At 54.9% G+C, this 22,695-nt stretch overlaps 1 protein-coding gene across 5 annotated transcripts in view; it reads left to right on the top strand.

Moving 5' to 3' along the window:
- KLHL29 (kelch like family member 29) overlaps positions 1-22,695 on the top strand; it is a 311,682-nt gene that overhangs the window by 147,323 nt on the left and 141,664 nt on the right. For 4 of the 5 annotated variants that reach the window (XM_082427458.1, XM_082427456.1, XM_082427454.1 and 1 more), the window contains one exon: positions 20,708-21,037. In XM_082427458.1, the coding sequence (XP_082283584.1) occupies positions 20,753-21,037 (285 nt within the window). In that variant the 5' untranslated portion in view covers positions 20,708-20,752. Of the gene's footprint in view, positions 1-20,704; positions 21,038-22,695 lie in introns of all 5 variants that reach the window. The other variant, XM_082427457.1, reaches the window with a different exon arrangement.

The following is a 22,695-nucleotide window of genomic DNA, read 5'->3' as shown; positions in this document are numbered from 1 at the left end:
CCCTGGCAGAGTACTGAGTGCCGACCAGGGCTGGCTATTGGGCTGCATGTCTGGCAGCAGCTCTGTGCGTCTTTTGTTTTAGAGGGACAGTAAGACAGGAGCTGGCCAGTCATGCAGTGTTATTCCGGTGTCTGAGGCAGCAAGTCTCCCAGGATTCCTGGTCAAAGACACTGTGCATTCACCACCCTTATGCAAGCCCCTCACAATTGAAAACATGTGTGAGATAATATAAAATATATATTGGTCTCTGCCCCCAATTTCTGACACAGAGCTCCTGAAACCCTTGTAATTTCCCAAGAGATAAGAACACTGGGAGCATCTCTTGTTCTAATACTGGTCGTTGACCTCTGTTCCTGACACAGGGCTCCTGAAACCCGTGTAATTTCCTGGGTGATAGGAGTGTCTTTTGTTCTACAGGGGCAACTCTGGGTGGGCTCCCAGATGGCCCCTGGATGAAGGCTGGTCACTGGAAAGACCGAGCCATGATTAGAAGCTTGGAATTTTTAGCCCCACCCTTCATTCTCTTGAGAAGGGAGAGAAGCTGAAGATGGACTTAATAATTGGCCATGCTTACATGATGAAGCTTCCATAAAATCCCAATAATACAGGGTTTGGGGAGCTTCCAGGTGGGCGAACACACCCACACCGGGAGGCGGATGCACCCCAGCTCCATGGGGACAGAAGCTCCTGCCCTCCGGACCCTCCCAGACCTCACCCTGTGTGTCTCTTCATCTGGCTGTTCATCTACAGCCTTTATCATATTCTTTAATAAAGTGGTGAGTATAAGTGAGTGTTTCCCTGAGTTCTGTGGGCTGCTCTAAAAAATTAATCAAACCCGAGGAGGAAGTCATGGGAAACTCCATCCATTGTTGGTCAGAAGCACAAGTGACAACCTGGACTTGCAATTGTCATCCGAATGGGGGGTGGGAGGTCAGTCTTGTAGGATGGAGCCCTTGACCTGTGGGAACTGAGGCTGTCTCCAGGTAGACAGTGTCAGAAGTGAGTTGAATTGTAGGACACTTGGCTGCTGTTGGAGACTTGCTTGTTAGGTGGGGGGAAAATCACCACACATTTGGGGACCGGAAGTGTCAGAAATAAGTGTTCTATGTAAAAGAACAGGAGACCCACAGGATAAAGCCCCACAGTAGGGAAGAACTGAGTTTTCCCCTACCTGGGAAAAAGAGTTTTTCCTATACAACATGTTTTTTTAAGAAAAAGTCCAAGCCAAAAAATCCACATAATTGATGCTCCCGGCAGACAGCAGCAGAGCTGGTGCCTTCTTTTTGTGCAAAAGGATGTGTGGGTTTTGGCCCAAAGTCCAGCCCCCGGGAAACAGTAGGTGTGTCTTCCATCCAGGAGCTCTTGTTTCTGGCACGGCTGCAGGCACTGTCTAGTAAACTGAAGAATTAATCCTGGGAAGTAATTAGCACTCCTGGGAGTGGTTGGGGTGTGGGCCGTGTGTTGTCAACAATGTCGCCATGCTGGTGGCCTTGGGAAGCAGCACTAAGAAGCCTAAATGGCTCAGGCAACCAGGGCCGAGCAGTGCTTTGTTTTGCTCTGTTTTAATTTCCATCCCTTTAATCTCTGGTTTAAAATAGCCTCTCTGAAGTCAACAGTCATATTTCTTCCCTGGTTTGTTAGTCCTTTTTCCATCCTTCAGTCGCATCTTTTTCTGTGCACATGTTCATTAAGGAACAAAAATTCTCTAGGCTTCTAGAGGATGTATTTCAGCCTCAATAGAGCCACCCGCCTGGAGGCATGCACACCCAGAGACGCTCCTGCAGACGGCAGGGCCCGACGGCTGTAACCAGGTCTGCAGGGGAGGTGCCCCCCACCCTCTGCCAACCTGATCCCCTTCTGTTTCCATGAGGCACTTGCGCTCTGATGGGGCGGCCCGCTCTCAGGGTTTGGCTATTGGAAGATTTGCTGAGTCTTGCTTTCTGGAGTTGACCTTTCCTACAAAGCATGTGCCGTGCACAGGGCTGCCCAGGCATTTGGAAGAAGAGAGTCCTCAGGAAGCCAGGGTACAGCCTCTTTCCTTCCTGCCTTCTCTCCCCAGGATGAGGCAGGGTAGGGACCATCCCACAGGGACAGTCTCCTGCCTGGATCCTCAGGGATTCAGCCTCGGAACTGGGAGTTGAACTTGGAAGATGGGCTCAGCGTAGCTGCCTGGGCCTCTCACTGGGGACACCTGGGGGGGGAACCAGGTCTATTTAACGCTCTTAGTTAACAGCTCCTGCTTGGCTGGGTCCAGGCCCTTGGGGACCTCGGGACAGTCACTTTCAACTCTCTGAGCCTCTGTTTCCTCACCTGTAAAGTTAAGATTGCACTCGGGCAGGCTGATGGCCGAAACAAACAACCCCCAAATCGTAGTGGCTTAATCCAATAAAAGCTTCTTTCTCTCTTGGCCACAGTGGGGGTGGGCCTCCAGGAAGGAGCTCTGCTCCGTGGCTCCGACAGGAACCAAGGCTCCTTCCACGGTGTGTCTCTGACACCTGGTCCTTGTCATGCCCTGCCAAGGACAGGGGACGAGAGGGAGAAGAAGGCAGCCCTGCTCACAACCACGTAGGGCTGGGGGGGACCCGAATCACTCCCACGGCCCCAGCTAGAATCATGCGGGACTGGGGTGTGTTGTCCCACTGTGGACCCCAAGAAAGGGGTGACACAGACATGGGGAGTACCAGTGGCCTCTGCCAGAGAGACAACAATAAGACGTTCCTCCCAGGCTGCCCGTGAGGGTTAAATGTAAGATGCTATGGCTCTCCCAGCACAGGGCCTGGCCCCGGAGACGTGGAGATATTGTTATTTTTCTTCTCTTTCCTCTACCAGTTATTCCCTTGAGGTTTATGCAAATGGTAGACCAAGGCAAGAAATTAAGTACATGTCCCTCACCTCTGAAGCTGCTTTATTTCCTTGTTTCCTCGCAGTGTAACATTTCATTAGACCTTCCAGTTGGGGAAAGAGCAGGCAGATTAAAAGTCAGATAGCGCCTAGAAGCCTGCTTCATCTGTTGCGGGGACGGCGGGAGCTTCAAAGCTATTTGGTATTTCCGCTGCCGAAAGGCCTCCTCAGGAGCAGTTGTGTTTTAATAAACGGCTGCCTGAGTAATTTTCCTGGAAGGAATTGCTTCTTGGATGTGCCTGCCCCCAGGGGAGGCCTGGCGGCTCCCTCTCAGTGCTCCTGGAGCCCGTGTATCATGAGAGGACGCTCGGGGCTAGGGGCCCATCCCGTCTACCTACCCCGCACTCGCGATGTGACCCCAGCAAGCTCTCCAGGGCCCTGTGGAGGGCACTGGACAGGGGAGAGGAGTGGGATATATGGGTCTTGACCACAGTTCTAAGGAAGAGGATTTGTCCAACCAGCCTGACCTGTCCCTTCCCGGCGGCCACGGGCAGAAGTGCTTCCCACTTTAAGATCAGGGCAGATTCATTTCTTCACTGACCTTGACTGACATAGCCCGCCATCAGGTGTGGGCGGCCTGGTGGTTGGGGCAGCATAGGAGGGGACAACGGAAGTCCCCCATCCGGGATTTCTCTGCCTATGGGAGCCACGCTGACATAGAATTGCAGCATTCACTCATTCATTCACTCATTCATTCATTCTTTACTGAGTGCCTGCAAGAGGCCAGGCACTGTCTGAGCCACGATCCAGCAGTGACTAGAACTGGCGGTCGGAGGGCATGGTGGCTGAGAGCCACACTGCCTGGGTTTGAATCCTGGCTCTGCCACTTCCTCGCTGGGTGACCTTGGGCAAGGTGCTTGGCCTGTCTGTGCCCCCACTTCCTCATCTGGAAAAGGGAGATGGCCATCGTAATAGCTAATTGTTATGAGGATTAAATGAATCAATATCTGTAAGCACTGCCTTTATAGAACTTACATTCCAATGTGAATGAGACAGAGAAATCTAAGTAAATGATGTAGTCTAAAAGAAGGCAATAAGAGCTACCAAAAAATAAAACAGGAAAAGAACTTGGCATTTTAAAATAAGTTGGTTAGAGAAAGTCTCACTGAGAGGTAACATTTAAGAAGAGACCTAGAGGAAAGCAGAGCCCTAGCCCTGGGGCTAACGGGGGAAGAGTGGGGCAGGTGGAGGAGGAGCAGCATGTGCAAAGATCCTGGGGCAGGAGGGGCCTAAGGTGCTGGAAGAGCAGCAAGGAGGCCAGTGTGCTAGAGCAGAGTTGTCGGTAGTGGGGGTGGGGGAGATAAAGTAAGAGAGGGAAGTGGGCCCCAGGCTTCACAGACCTTGTAAGGGTTTGGCTTTTTCTCAGGGTGAGATGCAGGCCGTTGCAGGGACTTGAACAGAAGAGAAAGATGGTCTGACTCAGGTTTTATCAGGATCACTCAGGCTGCTGTGTGGAGAATATGCTGAGTGAGGGTAGGAGATGAAGGAGGCAGCTGAGCTAGGAGGCTCTGGCAGAAACCCAGGTGAGAGACGATGGCGGCTCAGACCAGGGTGGCCAGGATGGAGATGGGGAGAAGTGGTGGGGTCAGGAGGTAACTCAGAGCCATCAATCAAGGCGGTTGGGCATATAAGAAGCGTCGTGAGTTGGAGGCAAAGGATCTGCAGGGCCAGGCTGGCAGGGAGCTTGAGTCCAGAAGTGAGGCCCAGAGGGGATGTGGAAAGAGCAGAAATACAAGAGCTCCCCTTGTGGCACCACCACGTCCTCCGTTTGTGGCCCTGAACAAGCCACCTAATCTCAGAGATGGTTCCCCCTCTGTAGAACAGACGCAGGGCTAGGACTCGCTTAAGTGGCTTGCAGAGTGAAGGCATGCTGCAGGTGCTCGATAAATGCTCCTTGCCTCTCCTCCCTACTGTCTCCTTGCAGCTGGGTGAGGAAGGGTCAGCACAACAGAGGGGGTCCCCTGATCAGGAGGTTGATGCCAGCAAAGGCTCAGGGGTGTAGAAAGTGATGCCCATGCAGGCACAGGGGGTGTTGGCACCTGTGTCTCTGCTTCACGGTGAGAGTCACCAGGTACTTCCCGTGGGTGGGCAGCCCTGGAGGCTGTGGGGTGAGCACGCTGCTCCCGGGGACAGGTCATTTTCTGGGCAGCCAGGGAGTGCATGCCAGGTCAGTCCTTTTCTCTGGCTTGAGCTATACTGAGCTGCTTTTATTCTGGCCGCAGAAGTCCATCCTGGTGGTGCCAGGCTGGTATCTGACACCAGAGTACCCCCAGCCTCAGGCAGGGACTCCCCCCACTTCCTCCCCATCCAAGCCCAGACCTCTGCAGCATTCTTTGTTGAACCCCAGACAGTGGGGTGTCAGCCCTGCTCTGCGTGCCACTACAGGCCAGCCCTCTGTTAATGGACTGCTTGTGCCTGCAGACTGGGCTGGGCGGAGCCGGGAACAGATGGTCATCTCACTCCCTCCCCAGGGGCCTCTGCAGCTGAGATCTGGCCCACAGACAGCTCAGCTCTGCAGCACCCATTCAGTGGCCCGGACCCTGTCATCCCCATTTGTCCTCAGGATGCCCACTCCTTTGCCCTCAGTAGACCCTGGGACTGAGACCCAGTAGAGCTGGGGGCTGCACAAATGTGACTGGGGGCAAAGTAGGGTGGGTTAAGTAGGGTTTCCACCTGGTCAGCCGATGGGGGGTGCCCGATGCTGAGTGTTTTCAGAGCTTAGTATGTGACCAGGCACATGGGACCCTGCAGAACAAGGGCTGACAGAGAGCAGGGCCAAAGGTTAAAGCAGCAGAGTAACCTGGCTTTGTCAGGAAGGCTTCCTTTTGGAGACCAGAACTGAGCTGGAGGAGGACTGAATCAGCTACTGCAGGATGTTTGATGTGACCATTCCTGTTGTCCTGGAGTCGCAGATGAGGCACAAGGTTGAGCGTGAAATGTGCTCAGGACCCCCACGTTAAAAGGGGAACTAGGTAGCCCCAGGACCCCCCCCAACCTCCCCCAGCCCCACAATTAAAAAACCTTGTGATGACTACAGGGAATATCCTTCCTGAGAAGAGCGTTGCCCTAGAGAGGGGTGCTGAGGCTTCTCCCTCCCCTCCTGGGGACGTACCCGCCCCCAGCCATCAACCCAAGCCTTTCCTCCGCGGGACCTGGTGCCGCCCTGAGACTGGAGCATTTGGGAGGATGTAACCAGACACCAGCACTGTGCCTGACTCTGCAAGGCCAGAGGTGGCCGGTCAAGGTAACGTCCCGCTCATGTTTCCAGAGTGGACAATGCACAAGGGAGTCGGATTTGAGCCGTCTTGGGAGAGCCCACCCAGGAGGACAGCCCAGCAGGGGGTGAGCTGTCAGAGCCGCTCAGGGAGCACACTGAGCGCAGCCAGACCATCCGGGCAGCTCCGGCAAAAGGACTCACAGCAGTGCCCACTGGGTCTCCGCCACCCAGAGGCCACCTCCGCAGGCTTGCAGTGCTCTGGTCACGCCTTGCCTTTGTCCTCTCAGCCTCCCTCCTGGGCACTCTGGGGAAGCCAGAAGCAGCAGTTAGTGAGTGACAAAGAGGCAGCACCCGGGGAGTGTCACATCCCACCCGCCCCACCCCCATTACAGGATGCTGAGCCTGGGTCATCGGGGGCTGGGCCGAGGGGAGAAACTGAACTGGCTATGAGATCAAAGTTCCGATAAAAGACTGGACCTAGCTAAGGAGAAGCTGAGGATGAGATTGTTTTTAGAGTTGACCTTGCCAGTATCTAGGTGTGTGACCACATAGGCTACTTGAACCCCTCCGTGCTTCAGCTAAACATTATAAGTACCCCCCCTCAGAGGTTTGTTCTGAGGACGAAAAGGGCTGATGCGTGGACAGCCCTCAGTACAATGCCGGGCGCACAGTAAATGCTCAGTAAGCGTCAGCTTTCAGTAGTAGAAGTAGCAGCAGCAGCAGTACTAACAATAGAAGTAGCACCCAAAAGTGACCAAAAATAAAAAAGCAGTTTGGGTCCGACAGGGTAGATTTGAAGGGAAGTAGTAGGAGAAAAAGAAATCTGTTTGCTACTGATATCCCACTGAGTTCAACCTGTTTAATAAGCCCGTTACACGATTATCATTTCACAGGATCTGTAATAAGAAGAGCAGTGTTGAGTGCAGGGGTGGGCGGCGGGGAGGCCTGGAGCAGCTATCCCTGCTGCCTGAATGGTCCAGGAAGGCTTCCGGGAAGAGGTGGCACAGAATAAGGCCTCAAGCCATGCAGAGGTGGAGATACACCATTGGGAGAAGAAAGTGGTCTCAGGACCCTTGTACATGTCTTGTCCTTTTTGCTCATGCTGCAGCCCTGGGGACAGTTCAGCCCAGTAAACATCAGGGAGCCCCTCCGTTATGCCCAGCCTGGGGTGGGGGGCACTGGGACAGTGAGATGAGGAGGAGGAGGAGGCAGGCTCTGCGCTCAGGGAGCTGCCAGCCTTGTGGGATGAGAAGATAAAAATCGTAGCGTGTCTAGCGAATGTGGCTCCTGGTGAGATAGAGGGATTCAGGGATGCTGTAGGGTTCAGAGGAGGAGAACTTAGCCCAGGCTGGGCACTCTAACACACACACACACACACACACACATGCACACACGCACACACGCACACACACACGCTTTCATCTCTGTCTTTTCCCCATAACTGTTTCTTCTTCTGGGCAGATGATAGGGCTGCACTCCTCCACCTGCTTGAAGTTAGACATGGCCACGTGGCTTGCTTGGGCCAATGACATGAGAGCAGGAAGGACGCATGTCCCTTTCAAGGGACAGCTTTAAGAGCCAGTGTGTGTGATTCCCCAAACCCTCTTTTCCTCTGCCACCGTGGCCAGCAGAGCCCAGGTGAGGGGCACTCTCTCAGCCTGGGTCCTGAAGAACGATGACCTGGAGCAGGGGCCCCAAGTGACCAGTGGTGAGCGGGTAGCATGAGTGAAAAGCACACAATTGTCGTTAAGCCACTGAGATTGGCTGTTTATCATCGTAGCCTAACTCACTTATCCAGGTGAATGCAAACATAAATTTTTTAAGTGGCCCAAATAGAAAACTAACCCTGGGAGAATCTTCTGTGAGCCCTGTGGCCTTTCCTTCGTTGGAGCCCCCTTGCCCTGGGAATGGCAGGTCTGGATCCTAGTTCCATCTCTGCCCTAACGCTCTGTGCCTCGGGTAACACTGTTGTCCAAGGGGGTGTCTGACCACACAGTGGCTGTGAGAGTCCAGCATGGTGGGGAGACAGTCTTCAGGGACTTGGGGGTTAGGGAACAGCCAGCAGTCAGTCTGCATTCATCCGCTTCCCTGCCTTGAGCCCTGAGGGTCACGGTGAAGGTCAAACACAGAGTTAGAAACAGAACAAACCCAGGGCAGGGGGAACCCAGACGGAATATGGTGGTCCCTGCTGCTGGTGGGCATGGGGCCAGCGGTCCCAGGGTGCCCGACAGGGTGGAAGTGGCAGCCTAGAAGCCAAGTGTCCCTGCTTGGTTAATCTAAAAATAAACAGAAAAGCAACAAAAATCTATGTCTCAATTACTGCACACAAGCTGTTCAAACAGCCAGCTCTGCACTGGAGACGTGAACTTGTCAACAGAGGCTGCCTCGTTTGCATGCTTGGGTGGTGATAAAACACACGACCTCGAAACAGGCTGCCCTCTGGTCTGGGTAGTTGCTTGGGGTTTTTTGTTTGTTTGTTTGCTTTTAATTTAATTTAATTAAAAATACAGACATAGAATAAAGACAGTGAAAAGCTGAAGCAAGTGCAACAAGCTAGGGCAGCAGCTCCCAAAACGAAGGTAGAGGAGGATCTGAGGTCTGAGATAAGCCAGGCCCTTGAGAGGGAGGTGAGCAGGAGAGTGGCCGGAGCGAAGCGTCAGCGGCCAGAACCAGGGGACAGAAGTCTCTCCCAAGTGGCCCAGAACACTCCTCCCCTCCCCTGTTGATCATGGAGGAAGCCCCAGTGAGCAGTGTGGGCCCTCAGCTCCCAAAGCCGAAGCAAAGGCCTTTTAGGGACCTCTCTCTCTTGGGGAGAGGGTGTTACAGCCCACGTCTGGGATGAGCTCAGTGGGCCGGATGCATGGCGGGCAAAGCTGAGACTTCCATCCTTGGCATTTATTTCCTCTCCCACATGCCCACCCTCACACTGTCCTAGCTCAAATACAGTCTGTTCTCTGAAATGAATGAAGCCCCAGGAAGCTGAGCCACCCTGGGCTCCAGCGCCACCCTGAGCCACCCTGCCTGCTCCAGCCCAGAACAACCACTCCCTCCCATGAGCCCACGGGTGCTCGTGCTTTTCTGTATCCTTACTGTGTGCTTTCCTCTTGACAGTGCTACTTTCCACGAAAGCCAGAACCTTGCCCCATCCTCGCCTGCTTTCAGGATCTTGCACAGAGCCAGGCATAATGAAGGCAAGAGGTGGTCAGTAAATTTGATACGACTTGACAAGGAAAGGGCAGAACCTGTATTAATCAAGAGCATGCCTAAGGGGTTGCTTGGGAGGGAAAAGGGGGCAGAGTCCTGACTCGTGAAAGTGGAACCCCAGAAGAGAAAGCAGGCTACCTCTTAATTTCCCAGGAAGGGGTTCTGGATAAGCAGGAGCCCCCAGAGATGGAGAAGAGAGAGCTGCGTGCTCACGCCAGCGCCGGTGAAGGTGCCACAAGTCCTGCTGCTGAAGTGGCTGTTGGCTCTGCATTCACTCTGGACAGGGATTTTAATGTCCCCAGCCCTTGGGGCAATTCTGCAGCCATCAGCCCAGACACTACTTACTCAGTGAAATAAAAAAGCAGTCCAGTCTCTCCCAAGGAAGATAATATCCTGTCACAGGCAGTATGATCTGCCGGCCATGTGACGGCCGTTCCCTAATGTTTCCAAATAGACTTTTGAATAGACCCTTGTCTAGAAGAGAGCAAATTGCAAGAGCATTTTTGGCAGCCAAATAGAGAGCGAGTATTAGTCTTTCTTCTTCGCAACTCTTGCTGCTAGGTCTGGCTCCAGGCACCGAGTAGGATTCATCCATCAGCTTGGGTCACTGATGAACACCATTTGCTGTGAAGAGACATCTTGTTGAATTAGTCAATTCTGCAAGATTCGGAATAATCAGGCGTGCCAGAGGCAGCCTGTGAGAGAGCAGGAGGCCTGCTTAGAGAAGGGGAGTAACTGCAAAGTCTAGCTCCCAATTCTGCAATCGTGTGTTTGCAGGACCGTGGGAAAGCAGGCTCCAGACCCTAGTGTTTCCATTCTCTGTGAAGCCACCGAGAACAGGGAGTCAGAAGGAGCAAAGATGGTTCCTCGTCATGATAACTCTGGATAATTGTCCGCTATGCCATCAAACCATCCCCGCCCGCCATAGCTGCCTCATCGATCCTGGTGTTTACGAGCCCCTAATTTATACACACCTCCCTTCTTCCCTCAGTTTATGCTGATATTATGCTGCCAACTGTCATTTCCAATATCTTTTTTATTTTTCATTATCACCATTATAATGATTTACACCAGTAGCAATAGCACAAATGCCTAGTCAATTAATCCCATGAGAAAAGGCTCTGAATCATGTGTGCCTTTTTGAAAAAAAAAAATTACTGCATCAAAACCCACAGCCAGAATGTCTCAAAGTAAAGGTGCACACGGGAAGGGACAGAAGTGGCAGGCTTGTTCTTTTAATATTGTTCCTCTAACACAGGCACTGGATACCACCTTTCCGAGGCAGGGAGATTGCTTTTTGCGTTAGAAATTGGGCCCAGAAAAGGAATTGGTGGCATTTTTCTGGAAACCTATCATCAGAAAAGCATTTTGAAACATTTGTCTTTTTAGGTCATGTATTAAGCCCTGTAATTATGGAATGTGGATCTTCTCCAAAATACCTCTGCCCCCCGGGGCCGTCCGAGGACCACAGTGCAGTGGCGAGCACCATAGGAGCATCAGAGTGCCGGCGTCCTAGGGCCGACTCTGGTCCTGCTAATGTGTGGATCTTAGGGTGGTGTGCCTCAGGCTCTACCTGCATTCAGGTCCTCCCAGAGGATCTTGTGAAAACCGCAGATTTCATCTCGGTAGTGCTGAGGCTGGGCCTGGGATTCTGCAGTCTAACAAGCCCCCAGGTGGAGCCAATCCTGCAGATCCACAGACTGCACTTGGGCAGGGGGTGCTTAGGCCACTATCCAGGCCCTCATCTTTATCCTCTCCTCTTCATCTCCCCCACTTATAAAAGCCAGTGTCAATACATCCCTGCCTACACCATTGGGATGTTGTGAGAAGGAAATGATGTGGTGCTTTTGAAGACCCTTGTGAAGGGTAAGCACTGTGGCCCTACAAGGTCATGCTGTTGTTGCCGTGACCACCACTGGACCTTTAATGCAGGGGCTCCCTCCCTTCCCTCCCCTGAGCCAGTCCATTCACTGGTCTGGGGTCTGCTGAGTTGTGTCTCCCCCAAAGCTTTGGATGAGCCAGGATGTAGGAAATACACGCAGCTGGTGGTGGAGAAAGCAGGTTCCCTGTCTTCCTTTAAAAGTAAAGATGACACCCTCAAGCCCTCTGTTACAGAGATTGATGCCCCCTGGGGAAGGGAAGCAGAGGTCAGGTGGTACTGCCCTGGTTTCTAATCTGAGCTATCGCATCCCTGACTCCCTTCTCCCCCCCAGCCTGGAGGGCCTGGTAGAAGCTGCTTGGTTGGGTCCAGGCCCTGGAGCTGCAGCAGGTCTTGGTGGAACCTGCCAGCAGCTAAGCAGCGGGGCTGGGATGAGCCACCCCAGCCTGGCACCTGGACTGGGAAGCCTTCACACTTACCCTGCTGAGTGAGTGACCAGTGATGGGTGGGCGGGGGGCGGGGGCGGGTGGTATTCACAGGAGGACAGTAGTCCCTCCTGGATGCCCAAAGCAGGTGGAAGGGAAAGGCCCTTTCAGGGCAGGGGTGAAATATGACAGCAATGGCTGTCTTCAGTTCACTGGGGCCTTGGTATTTAAGGAAAGGAGCTAACAATAAAACCACACCTAGGTCACTCCTCTGGCTGAGAACAGGAAGAGGCTGGTGTCAGCCTGTGAATGTTCCAGAGCTCCCTTGGCTTCTGAGCTGGTCCAAAGGATTTGAAACAGGGCCCTGGGTCCAGTCTGGCACCTACACGTGGCCCCCACTACCCGAACATTTTATATCCACTTGGAGGTGCTGAACACCTGTTCCCCGCTGAGGAATACCGACCCCCAGGAGCAGGAACTGGACTGGATAAGACAGATGAGGAAATCTGTAAGGAGGCCGTGCTTTCAGGGCCAGACCTGAGAGGGTGGCCTGCTTGCTTTTTTCACCCTGGGCGCCTCTCTTGCCTCAGAGCGTGTTCCGAGCTGGAAAGGGCTTGCCACTTTGATCTGGGAGCACTTCCTGTGTCCCGTCCCCGGCTGCCCAGCCTGTGCCCGGTCAGCTCCGTGGAGAAAACAGAGGGGGGTCCTGTCTTTAGGGAGCACACCCTTGAGGAGCGGCACTCGGGCGGCGGAACGTGCCAGCCCATCGCTGGGTCGTTGGCCTGCCTCTGGAGCTCAGAGAAGAAAGCGCTGGTCAGGGGACGCCTCCTGCAGGAGGGGCTGGAGCACGCCCGCCCCCGAGCCTCAGCCAGAATCAAGTCGTCTAAGTCAGTGGGGTCTCGGTGGGGACGGGGGTCGGTGGGAGCCGAGGCAGCCCCAGGAAGCCGGGAGGCATTTCCAAGGGGTGCCCCCAGCTCCTGCTGGCATCTGTGCCAAGTCAGGGCCAAGCCGGCTTCTCCAGAAGCATCTGTAGAATTCCTTTGTATTGTATTTGCCAAGATGGTGTTCCGGCTGCTGGTGATTATTTTGCTCCAGAAGAAAGGCTAAAAGATGCAGAGAGGGAAACGAAAATAAGAAAGATGGGCACCGACTGTTCCAGCCGACTGGGCAGTGTGTCTCCCCCACATGAGGCAATCACTCGTTTTCCCACGGGGCCGGACGGGCGGTGGCTCATCGCTCAGCCCCCGGTCCGGAGGCAGTGCGGGCTCCCCACTGGCCTGTGGATTAATCACGCCTTCAGGTCCTTACAGCCAGCGCCCACTCCTCCGCGTGCCTTAATGATAGGAAGGAGGGAAGGGTCGTTAGTCACCTGTGATCCCGGGTACAGCGTGTGCACACGGGGCATGTCAATAGTGGGGGGCACGGAGCGCGTCCTGCAGCGAGTTCAGGGCTGCACAGCACGCTGGTCCTCGAGCACGGGGCCTCAGGAGTGTCGTGGGCTCCTGGACAGTGGCCCCTGGGCCCCAGCCCCACGTGGACAATACAAAGGAAAGGACTGTGACAGTCACAGTACTAAATTATTTATTCATGCATTATTCATGTTGAGGCAAGTCTGTGGGGCAGGATGCTGACCTGGTATCCAGCAAGTGTACATGAGACTGAATTGCAGAGATACAGCCCGGGCAGCAGGGCTGAGCCTGGTGTCCGCCGGTTGCCCTCCTCCAGGCCATCGTCGGGCCCTGGACTTGGGTCCATCATGGCACCCCTGAGCTTCAGGCAGAAGCCCACCATCAAGGCAGGCTGTAGGGTTTGCAGTAGGAGATCCCCTAGGTCACAGATGTTCAGCTGAGGATGACCTTCTTTCCACCCCAGTGTGTTGTCTCCCAGTGGCCCCGGGTGACGGAGCACCCTGCAAGGTCCTGGCCGCCCCCCCAGCGCAGGGGGTCTCGGGGAGTCTGTGAGACACAGACCCACACAGCTTCGTAGTTCACAGCCTCCTTTGTCCTCATCCCAGAAACTTGCCAGGTTGCTGTTGGCCTTGGAGTTGCAGGCCTGTCCTTTTCTGCCCTGTAACTCAGATCTGCTCGTTACCCAGTGATAGGGCTTTTCCCCGTGTGCAGAGGGCTTACAGGATTTACAGTTTGGTCCTCGCAGAGGCCCTGGGGGCGGGTAGCGCTGTCCATCCCCGCTTTCCAGATGAATAACCTGCAGCATCCCCGAGTTCCTGGGGCTAGTAAGGGGTAGTGCTGGGGGTCGAACTTAACCCTCTTGACTCTCTACCTGGCTCTCTTTCCACTGCCCAGGGGCCCCAGGTTGAGTCCTGGAGTGGTCACCGAGGGCTGAGCTGGCAGAGCAGAGGGGCCAGGCCCAGCACTTGGACTCAGGCAGATAGTTAGGTATGGCTTCCCCGAACAGAACAAGGAGTGTGGGCCCCTTTGCAGAGAGGCCTCGAAATCCAACAGCTCAATGGCCAGCTTGTGCACAGGGCCAGAGAGGTGCCGAACACCAGGGGTCTGACCAGCTCTCGGGGTCGGACAGGAGCATTGAGCATGGAAGGGTTCAGCTCTATGCATGTTTTCCAGAGTCTGAACTGGACCTTAAACCAGGCACCGACTGGGGTGGAGCCCATATTTCCCAGCGGGGGAGGACGCATAGGGTAGGCTCCATAGTACCGGACTATTTCTTATACAACTCCGAAGTAGAGACATTAACTTTTCCATCATTATAGAGGTAACCTAACCACAGCATAGAAAATGTAAAAATAAAATAAACAACACCTAAAACTTTGGATCAAATTCCAGACAGGTGGAATTACTCCTTTTCAGCAGCTGCAGCAAAACTAAGACAAGGGAAGATGGGTGCAGACTGGAGGCCCCAGACATGTTTTCTATCTGGGCATCAGGAGCACAGAGAAGGAGAGAGGCAGGGAGATAAGGGTTCCAGGGACAGGCAGTGGGCGGAGGCTTGGGGTAGGAGCTGGAAGTCAGGGGCTGGGGCAGCTTTGTCATTTGGTTTTCATCCCAGGTAGCAACCCGGCCGACTCCTCCAAGGGAATCGAAAGAACCTGGGGACCGGGTGGTCCCTCCTGTGTCCCTGCACACCTGGTGCTCTAGTGGTGCTGGCCACATTGAGGAATTGTCCCCAGTGCCCAGTAGGCAGGGACGCCGACTTCCAACTTCCATTCACTCCGGATGGAAGGGAAGCCCAAGGGTGAAGCTTGTGGGTGGAGGTCCCAGGCCAAGGCCCCTCCCAGGGGAGCACACACCCTTTCTGGTGAGCAGGTGAGCCCCCACGGGAGCTGGCACCCCATCCTGCAGGATTGGAGGCGGCAAGAACAGACCCTCCACTCTCTCCTGGAGAGGAGCCCTGGACAAAGAAGGCCGTCCTCACGGGGTACGGGGATGCAACCGGGCACACCAGGGTGGCCTCTGTAACGCTTCCAAGGGATCATCTCAGCTTTGAGGTAGCTGGGCTTGACGGTCGTGATTCTCCCTGGAGCTGGTCAGTGTGGCCCTGCTGCATTTCTGGGGTGCTGGGGGGGACTCTGTCCTTAGGCTCAGGGTGTGCCCGTGTGTGTTGAGGCTCTGAACGGGGAGACGGGGGCAGGGCGGGGGTGGGGGAGGGGTGGTGCAGGAACAATGGTTGTGCATTCACAGCAGCACTCTGGCCCATCAGGAGCAACCCAGAGTGACGTGCTCACCCCGTTCTTCACATTTGCTGTGATTCTGCAGGCAGGGCCTCTGCTCCCCTCACTCTCCCCGGGGTGAGGAGAGGTGTGTACAGAGAGAAGGAACTGGGAACCAGGGGCTGGGACCGGCTTCCCGAGAGGTGCACTGGGCCCAGGCTCAGCCTCTCTGGATCCGGGTCTGGCTCTGAAAAGTGGAAACCCAGGTGTCTGCACAGGGGGCCACCACGTGAGATGGTGGAGGTGCGTGCATTTTAGCAACTGGGAGGCATGTGGCTTCAGGCAAGGAAAAATGGGGTTCCCCCCGCCCCAGGGGTATCCCCTCCTCTCTGTCAGCCCAGCATCCCTGGGATGGTGCAGAGGACAGCACTCGTGGTGGAGAAACAGTTTTGCCACTCAGGATCCCAGAGGCCAGAGCCAAGTCTCACACGCAAAACTCCCACCTCTGGGCGACTTTTCAGATTTAACCCAGGACCTGCCCCGAAACATCTCTACCCTGGACCTTGGCCTGACCTGCCTCCACCCACAAATATAGGATTTTCTAGACCCTAGAGCTCTTTCTTCACACATGTGCATGGAATTGAAAAGGTGCTGGCCACACACTAACCCCACCCAGGTGCAAGCCCTGATTCCTGGTAAACAGCCCCACACGCTCGGGAATGACTGCGGCCAGACTCCCTCCTCTCTCGGTGCCGGGCCCCGAGCCAGGCTCTGCCAGTTCATAGGCCGCCTACCAGGTGTGCGCCGTGACAAGGAAGCGTTTCTACATGTCTTGTCTGTGATTGCTTGACCAGTCTCGTCTGAGATGCCTTGTGCGCTGGGGGCCTCCTCCCACCCCAGTGAGCACTTCCTGATGCCTCTCCCACCACCGCCCGGGATGCACGTGTGGGCACAGGGGCCACAGCCCAGCAGGAAGTACTGACGTGGCCACCTCTGGTGCTGGCACTCTGCCGTCTCACCAGGGTACACCAGGCAGCACTCTCCTTTCGATCCGTTTGAAAGGGGAAATTAAACTGAGGAATGAAGTTGAACCCAAACCTGCCATGCAAATAGTTGACCTTTTTTTTTGGATACACTTAATGAGGCTGAGACCAGATTGTGTGGCCTCCAGCTGCCTGAGTTTCCATCTCCTCTCCGGCGTTTTCAGGAGACTTGAAGGGATGAGCAGCGGGGTGGGGACCCCCACAGGTGCAGCTGCTGGGCCAGCTTTCCTGCCACACACCGGGGCTGTGAGGAAGAGGGAACCACAGCGTGGTCCAGCAGGCGGCCCAGCCCAAGGCAGCGAGCTGAGAGGTATGATCGGCATCAGTGGTGTCCTTGGAGCCAAGGAGGCCCCTCTGACCTGATCCCAAGCACACTCTGCCACCTCTGGGCACGTCTCAGGGGCGCAGGGTTGCTGGCCACCTGAATGCCAGCCCTCCTCATCTCCATCCTCACCAGCTGGAAGGAGATGGTTCCTTGACAATATGTGAGGTTGTGTTGTTTTGTAGGAATGTAGGGGCTGATTTCGTGTATCAACCAGGCTAGACTAGACTTTTAGGCAACAAACTGCCAATCTCAGTGCCTTAGCACGATAAAGCTTTATGTCCCAATCGTGCCAAGCCCAGCGCTGCGGGAACAACCCTCTCCCGTCAGATCGCTGCACCAGCTGGGAGATATGGCCTCTGAGGTTGCCACGGCAAGGAGAGAGAACCACAGGATCATACAGGATGTTTTTAAAGGGCCCCTCCCCACTTATTCTGTCTGCCTGAATTCAGGTGCATGATCCCAACCTAACTACAAGGGAGGCTGGACGGGTCTTCTGGCTGAGCAGAAAGAGGACACAGTGTTTTGAACTTGGAAGCATCATCTCTGCCCCACTTAGGATCCAACCTAGGGAAGCAGTCACCCCGGGGGGGACTGGTAGTTAACCAGAGCCCTGCCTAGGCAGGTGAATCTCAGGAGACCAGAGTCTAAGCTCTGGGGTCCAGCTGACCCTGGGCACATAGATTCTCCTTTCAGAGCTGTCCTTAGAGACTCCAGTTCTGATTTCCTAGAAAGGTAGGACATTTCCTAACTCCAGTGCCTACACAGAATTTCCAGCTGGAAGACTCAAGGTGTTTGTGTCTGAGGTTCTCCCTTTACACAAATGTGTTTGTCCCTTCCTGAAACATTGAGCAATTAAGAAGGAATAAACATGTGTTTGTTCATTCAGCAAACATTTCATGAACACCCTTCTATGCCAGACATTGCTAGGTGCTAGGATTACAGAGAAAATAAGCCTGGAGTTTACTCTGAAGGTAGTAAACGTACAACAGCCATCTATGGATGCTGGGATGATGGTGGGTACAGATGTTCAGGGGGACAGAGGAGCGCCTCTCACCTGACCTGGGGTGGGGGTGAGGGTCAATGCAACCTCTGAGAAGAGTCAGTGCCTGAGTTGGGTCATAACTGACACACAGGACTTAGCCAGGGGGAGGGGGAAGCCAGTTCTGGCAGAGGAGCAGGGGGGGCTTGTCTCCACGGTGAGAGAGGGCGCGATGCCCTCAGAAACTGTACGGCGTTGGAATGGCCGGGCATCGCCTCTGGGGTGGGAAGAGTGAACCGTGATGCTAGAAAAGTGAGCCAGCCCAGATGCTCAAGTGTCCTCTGGGCCACCCTGAGGAGTCTGGATCGTATTCTGAAGGATAGGGTTTAAAGCAGGAGAGGAGAGGATGGTGACCAGACCTGTGCTTTAAAAAGCCATAAGGGCAAGGGTAAGCTGGGACAAAGTGAGAGAGTGGCATGGACCTATATACACTACCGAACGTAAAATAGATAGCTAGTGGGAAGCAGCCGCATAGCACAGGGAGATCAGCTCGGTGCTTTGTGACCACCTAGAGGGGTGGGATAGGGAGGGTGGGAGGGAGGGAGATGCAAGAGGGAAGAGATATGGGGACATATGTACATGTATAACTAATTCACTTTGTAATAAAGCAGAAACTAACACACCATTGTAAAGCAATTATACTCCAATAAAGATGTTAAAAAAAAAAAAGCCATTAGGGTAGTTGGTGGAGGATGGACAAAGAAGGGTGAAGCTGGGGGCAGAGGACCCATTGAGATAATCCACGTGGGAGACTCGATTTGGGATGGATGTGCAGATGGAGGAGAGCAGATCTGAAAAACAGCTAGAGCAACAGACGCAAAGACCCCGCTGTGAAATATGGGGATGGACATGGGGACATGCGGCTTTCTCAGAGAGAGGGAATTCCTGAGAATGCGTGTTTGGGCAAAGAACAATGAGTTTATTTAGGGACTACGAGGTTTAGGTACCTTCAGGCAGTAGGATGGTGGGCGTGGTACAAGGAGAGGGAGGGAGCTGGAAACGTGGCCTTGGGAGTCTTCAGTAAAGAGGTGAGAGCTGAATAAGGTCATCCAGGGAGAGCGGGTAGGATGAACAAAGGGCAGGAAGTAGGGGCCCTCAAGCAAGAGCTGAGAGAGAGGAGCCTGCAATGCAGACTGAGAAGGAGGAGCAGAGGAAGGAGAAAAAGTGAGAGAGCACGACGTCACAGAAACTGCAGAGAGGAGCTTTCCAGAAGGACATCAACCACACCAAGTGGAGGGGGGGTTCAAGGAAGACACGGCCATCCATGTCCCACTGAATGGAACGAGCAGGTCCTTCTTGACCTCGATGAGAACCGCCCCCCTAGGAGTGGCCAGAGGGAGAGCCACACGGGAGCAGATTGCAGTGTGACCTGGAGGAGGGAAGGTGACCAGAGCCAAGTGTAGACATCTCTCCCGAGAACCTCGCTCGGAAAAGTTTGTGAGGGTGATCAAAGGGATATTTATTTTTATTGTTATGATATTAATATTGAATAGATGAAAAAACAATTTTTGTGGCATTGTGTAAGCCGTGAAGCATAGTGATGAAATAAGCAGTGAACCCACCATCCAACTTAAGAGGTTACGGTCAGCTCTGCTTCAGGTAGGCCTGCAGGCTGAGCCCAGGCCTCGGGGTCGTGTGCCCAGCAAGAGGGGACAGTGCCGAGGGAAGGGACAGTGGCTGCCAGGGCCCCGCCAGCCACAACCCGGGTTGGGCTGACCCTGGCTCTGGCTCCGTGGCGCTAGAAGTTGGCCACTAGTTCTGGATGTGCCAAGACCAGACTAGGATCAGGCTTAATAGACATTTTAAAAATAAACTGGTCAGTTCACTAGCCAACAATTCCGGAGTCCCCAGGCCGAGCTGGACTGATGGGATAGGAAAGTGATCCAGGAGCTGTCCCTGACCTCCAGGAGCTCACACCCCAGACAGGAGGTGGGTGGAGAACGGAAAAGAGTCACAGATGACCACATCCCTTGTGCCTGAGCCGGGGCAGGGCTGGGGATGTGAAGTGCAGGCAGACCCCACACTCACCCCCATCGGTGCCCCGGCACTGCCTATGTTCTCCCCTCTGCCTCTGCCTCTGCCTTGCTGAGGCCGCTCCGACTGAGACAGCCTCTCCTGTATCTTTACATCCTTCCTGACTGAGGGTGGCTGGCAGGGAGCCAGGCAAGTCACTGTCGTGCTGAGCAACATATGATCCCCGATGATGCAGGAGGCCCTCGGAGTATCTGGTGTGTCTAGGTCTCCATGACAACACTGAGGGCCTTATGTTCGGATATTCGGGAAAGTTGTGTGGGAGATGGTCTGGTTGACAGAGGCCAGGGAGCAGGGGGGGGCTCTGGTGCCAGCAACGGATTTGTAGGTTATGAAAGAAAACTCTCAAGTCCCGGAGGCTTAACAACCTTCTCAGACTTGAGTCGTATACTGAGCCATGGTCTGGAGGCTGGAGATCCCGGCCACTTTCTCATCTTCTAGTTTTCTCACCTCGAGGGAATCACTTACTCTTAATGAGCTCACTGGTCCATAAAGTGGGGGTGACCCTGCCACCTCACAGGCCACTCCAAGGATCAAATGAGGTCTATGTCAAGGGCCTTGTTCACCACAAAGTGAGTCTACAGACGTGGCTGCTCTCACCCCATCGTAGGGTTGAGGAAAACGCAGCCTGGGGGGTCCACGGGATCTTGTTTTCACAGTGGGGATGGAGGGATAAAATCCCAAGGCATAATTAGAAGGCGTACATCTGCATCTTCCAGGGCAACGTGATGCTCCCGACCAGGAAGGATTACTTTAATCTGTGACTGGGTTCAAATCTCGTTGACTATACTTTTGCCACGTGATCCCGGACAAGTCATTTATTCCTCGTCTGTGATGGGGCTAATGAGGCATGCTCTGTGGGCTTGCTGTGAATATGAAATGAGCTAAGGTTTGAGAGCCCTTTTCTTGCGCATAGAGAAGGCGCTTAATGGACGCTGAAAGCCGTTGCTGCCCTCCTCGGGTCCTGGCAGGGCTGCCGTTGGTCTAAATCGCCCTCCTCTCCACTCTGTGCCAGCAGGTCCGGCCTCTGTTTCCACGTGAGGAGCAGCTGCGGCCCACCGAGATGTCCCGGCACCACAGCCGCTTCGAAAGAGATTACCGGGTGGGCTGGGACCGCCGCGAGTGGAGTGCCAACGGGACGCATGGGACCACCAGCATCTGCAGTGCCACCACCGGGGCGGGTGGCGGCACAGCCAGCAGCCTCAGCGCCCGGCCCGGCCTCCTGCCACTACCCGGGGTGCCCTCCCGGCTGCCCACACCCGCCACGGCCCCCGCGCCCTGCACCACCGGCAGCAGCGAGGCCATCCCCAGCCTCGTGGCCAGCTCTGCCTCCGCCGTCACCACCAAGGTAAGACCTCCCTGGCGTCCGCTGTGAGCAGGAGCCGGGCAGAGGGGCCTGCTTCCCCCCAAGCCCTGAGCCAGCTCCGCAGCCCATTCCCTGGACGCTGCCTTCTCCAGAGTGCAGGCAGCCCTGGAGCTGCGCCGGGCACTTATTTAAGTTAAAGTGCACGTGGTTTTATTTGCCATAAAGCCTCTCTCTGTGACTAACATGGGAAGACGAGCAGGTGGCCATGCGTTGTCCTCTGCCATGCTGATGAAGGGCATTTAACCAGTGAAATGACCATGAAACTCCAGGTCGGCAGTACAGGTTTCCTAACTAGGTGCCTGTAAACCAGACAATCCCCCTGGGGCACCGGTTACTTGGGTTTGGAAGAAGATACTGGTCATAAGTGGTCATAAATCTGCTACTTGTTAACCAGTATTAGTACTGAGAACACTCACGTCACTGTCTCCTCCAAGCCTCAGACAACCCCATGACATCAGTACTTTTGTCACCCGCCTTGCAGTTGAGTATATGGAGGCACACCGAGTCTGCGGGAGCAGGTCCACGGTGGACCCTCCTCGGGGACCCAGGCCTCAGGGGTGTTAGTTCCAGGTCATTCCCCGTCTTCTGGAGGCGGTTACAGCCCGGGGAACGACAGCAGAAAGCAGTCTGTTTTACCAACCGCGATATCAAAATGAAAATGTCGCCAAGGCTCCTGCTTAGCTTCCGGACGAGCTGGACCCCCTCACGCTGCTCAGAGCCCCTGAGGGACAGGGGGACCCAGGCCGGTGGCAGGAAGCCCTTTCATTGCCATCCTGTCTCCTGGACCGGCAGGGGCTCTGCAGGCCACTGCCTCTGCCAGCCATTCAGAGCCGCCTCCTAGGGGCGATCTCAGCATCTCAGGGCCAGCGTGCGCGCGCGTGCGTGCGTGCATGTGTGTGTGTGTGTGTGTGTGTGTGTGTGTGTGTGTGTGTTTGTCTAGTCTTTTCTTTTCTGCTTTCATAAAAGTTGCGGGAGAAGTTAAAGGTCAGGGAGCCCCAGCCCCAGCCATTGTGAGGCGGCCGTGGTGTTGGAAAGTCGCGCTCCAGGTGTGCCGCGCCTTTGTCTCGGTGATTTTCAAAACTCCCTTTCAGCCCCGTTTCCCATTAATAACTGCAAGTGCTGCCGGCCAAGGCCCAAGACAATGGAGCTATTGGAGGCCAGCTCGGAGTGCACTGACGTCTTCTGCAGTGCCTTATTGATTTTATTTTCCTGTTATGAAAACACCACCTCACTGAGGTGGGGAGGGAAGGAATGTTGGACGGGGGAGAGGAGATGGAGGGTGATTTGGGCATGATACCCCCCAGACCAGCCAAACACACTCCTTCCCGGGTGCCAGCCCCCAGCACTGCTCCGAGGCATTGACCTCTGCCCATTGGACCCAGCCGGCTGCCCCGCCGGCCACATCTGGCAGCCACTCAGCTAGGCCAGCTGTTGGCCATCTGGAGGATGGCAGCTTCTGGAGCTGACTGCTGGGGGCTCCAGGTGGAGAGAGAGGAGCTGGACCTGGGAGCCCACTTTATGGTTTCTGCCCTCTCAAGGATGGAGGCCTTTTTAGGGACGGTGTCAGGCTGTGCCTCAGGGGCTTGGGCCCCGCCAAGCAAGGGAAGTGGCGAGGCCTCTCGGCGAGGGCCCGCCCTGCC

The sequence above is a fragment of the Balaenoptera physalus genome (assembly GCF_965194825.1).
Source record: "Balaenoptera physalus genome assembly, chromosome: 15".
In the NCBI taxonomy this organism is placed as follows: Eukaryota; Metazoa; Chordata; class Mammalia; order Artiodactyla; family Balaenopteridae; genus Balaenoptera; species Balaenoptera physalus.
This window is presented reverse-complemented; position numbering and strand designations above follow the sequence as displayed.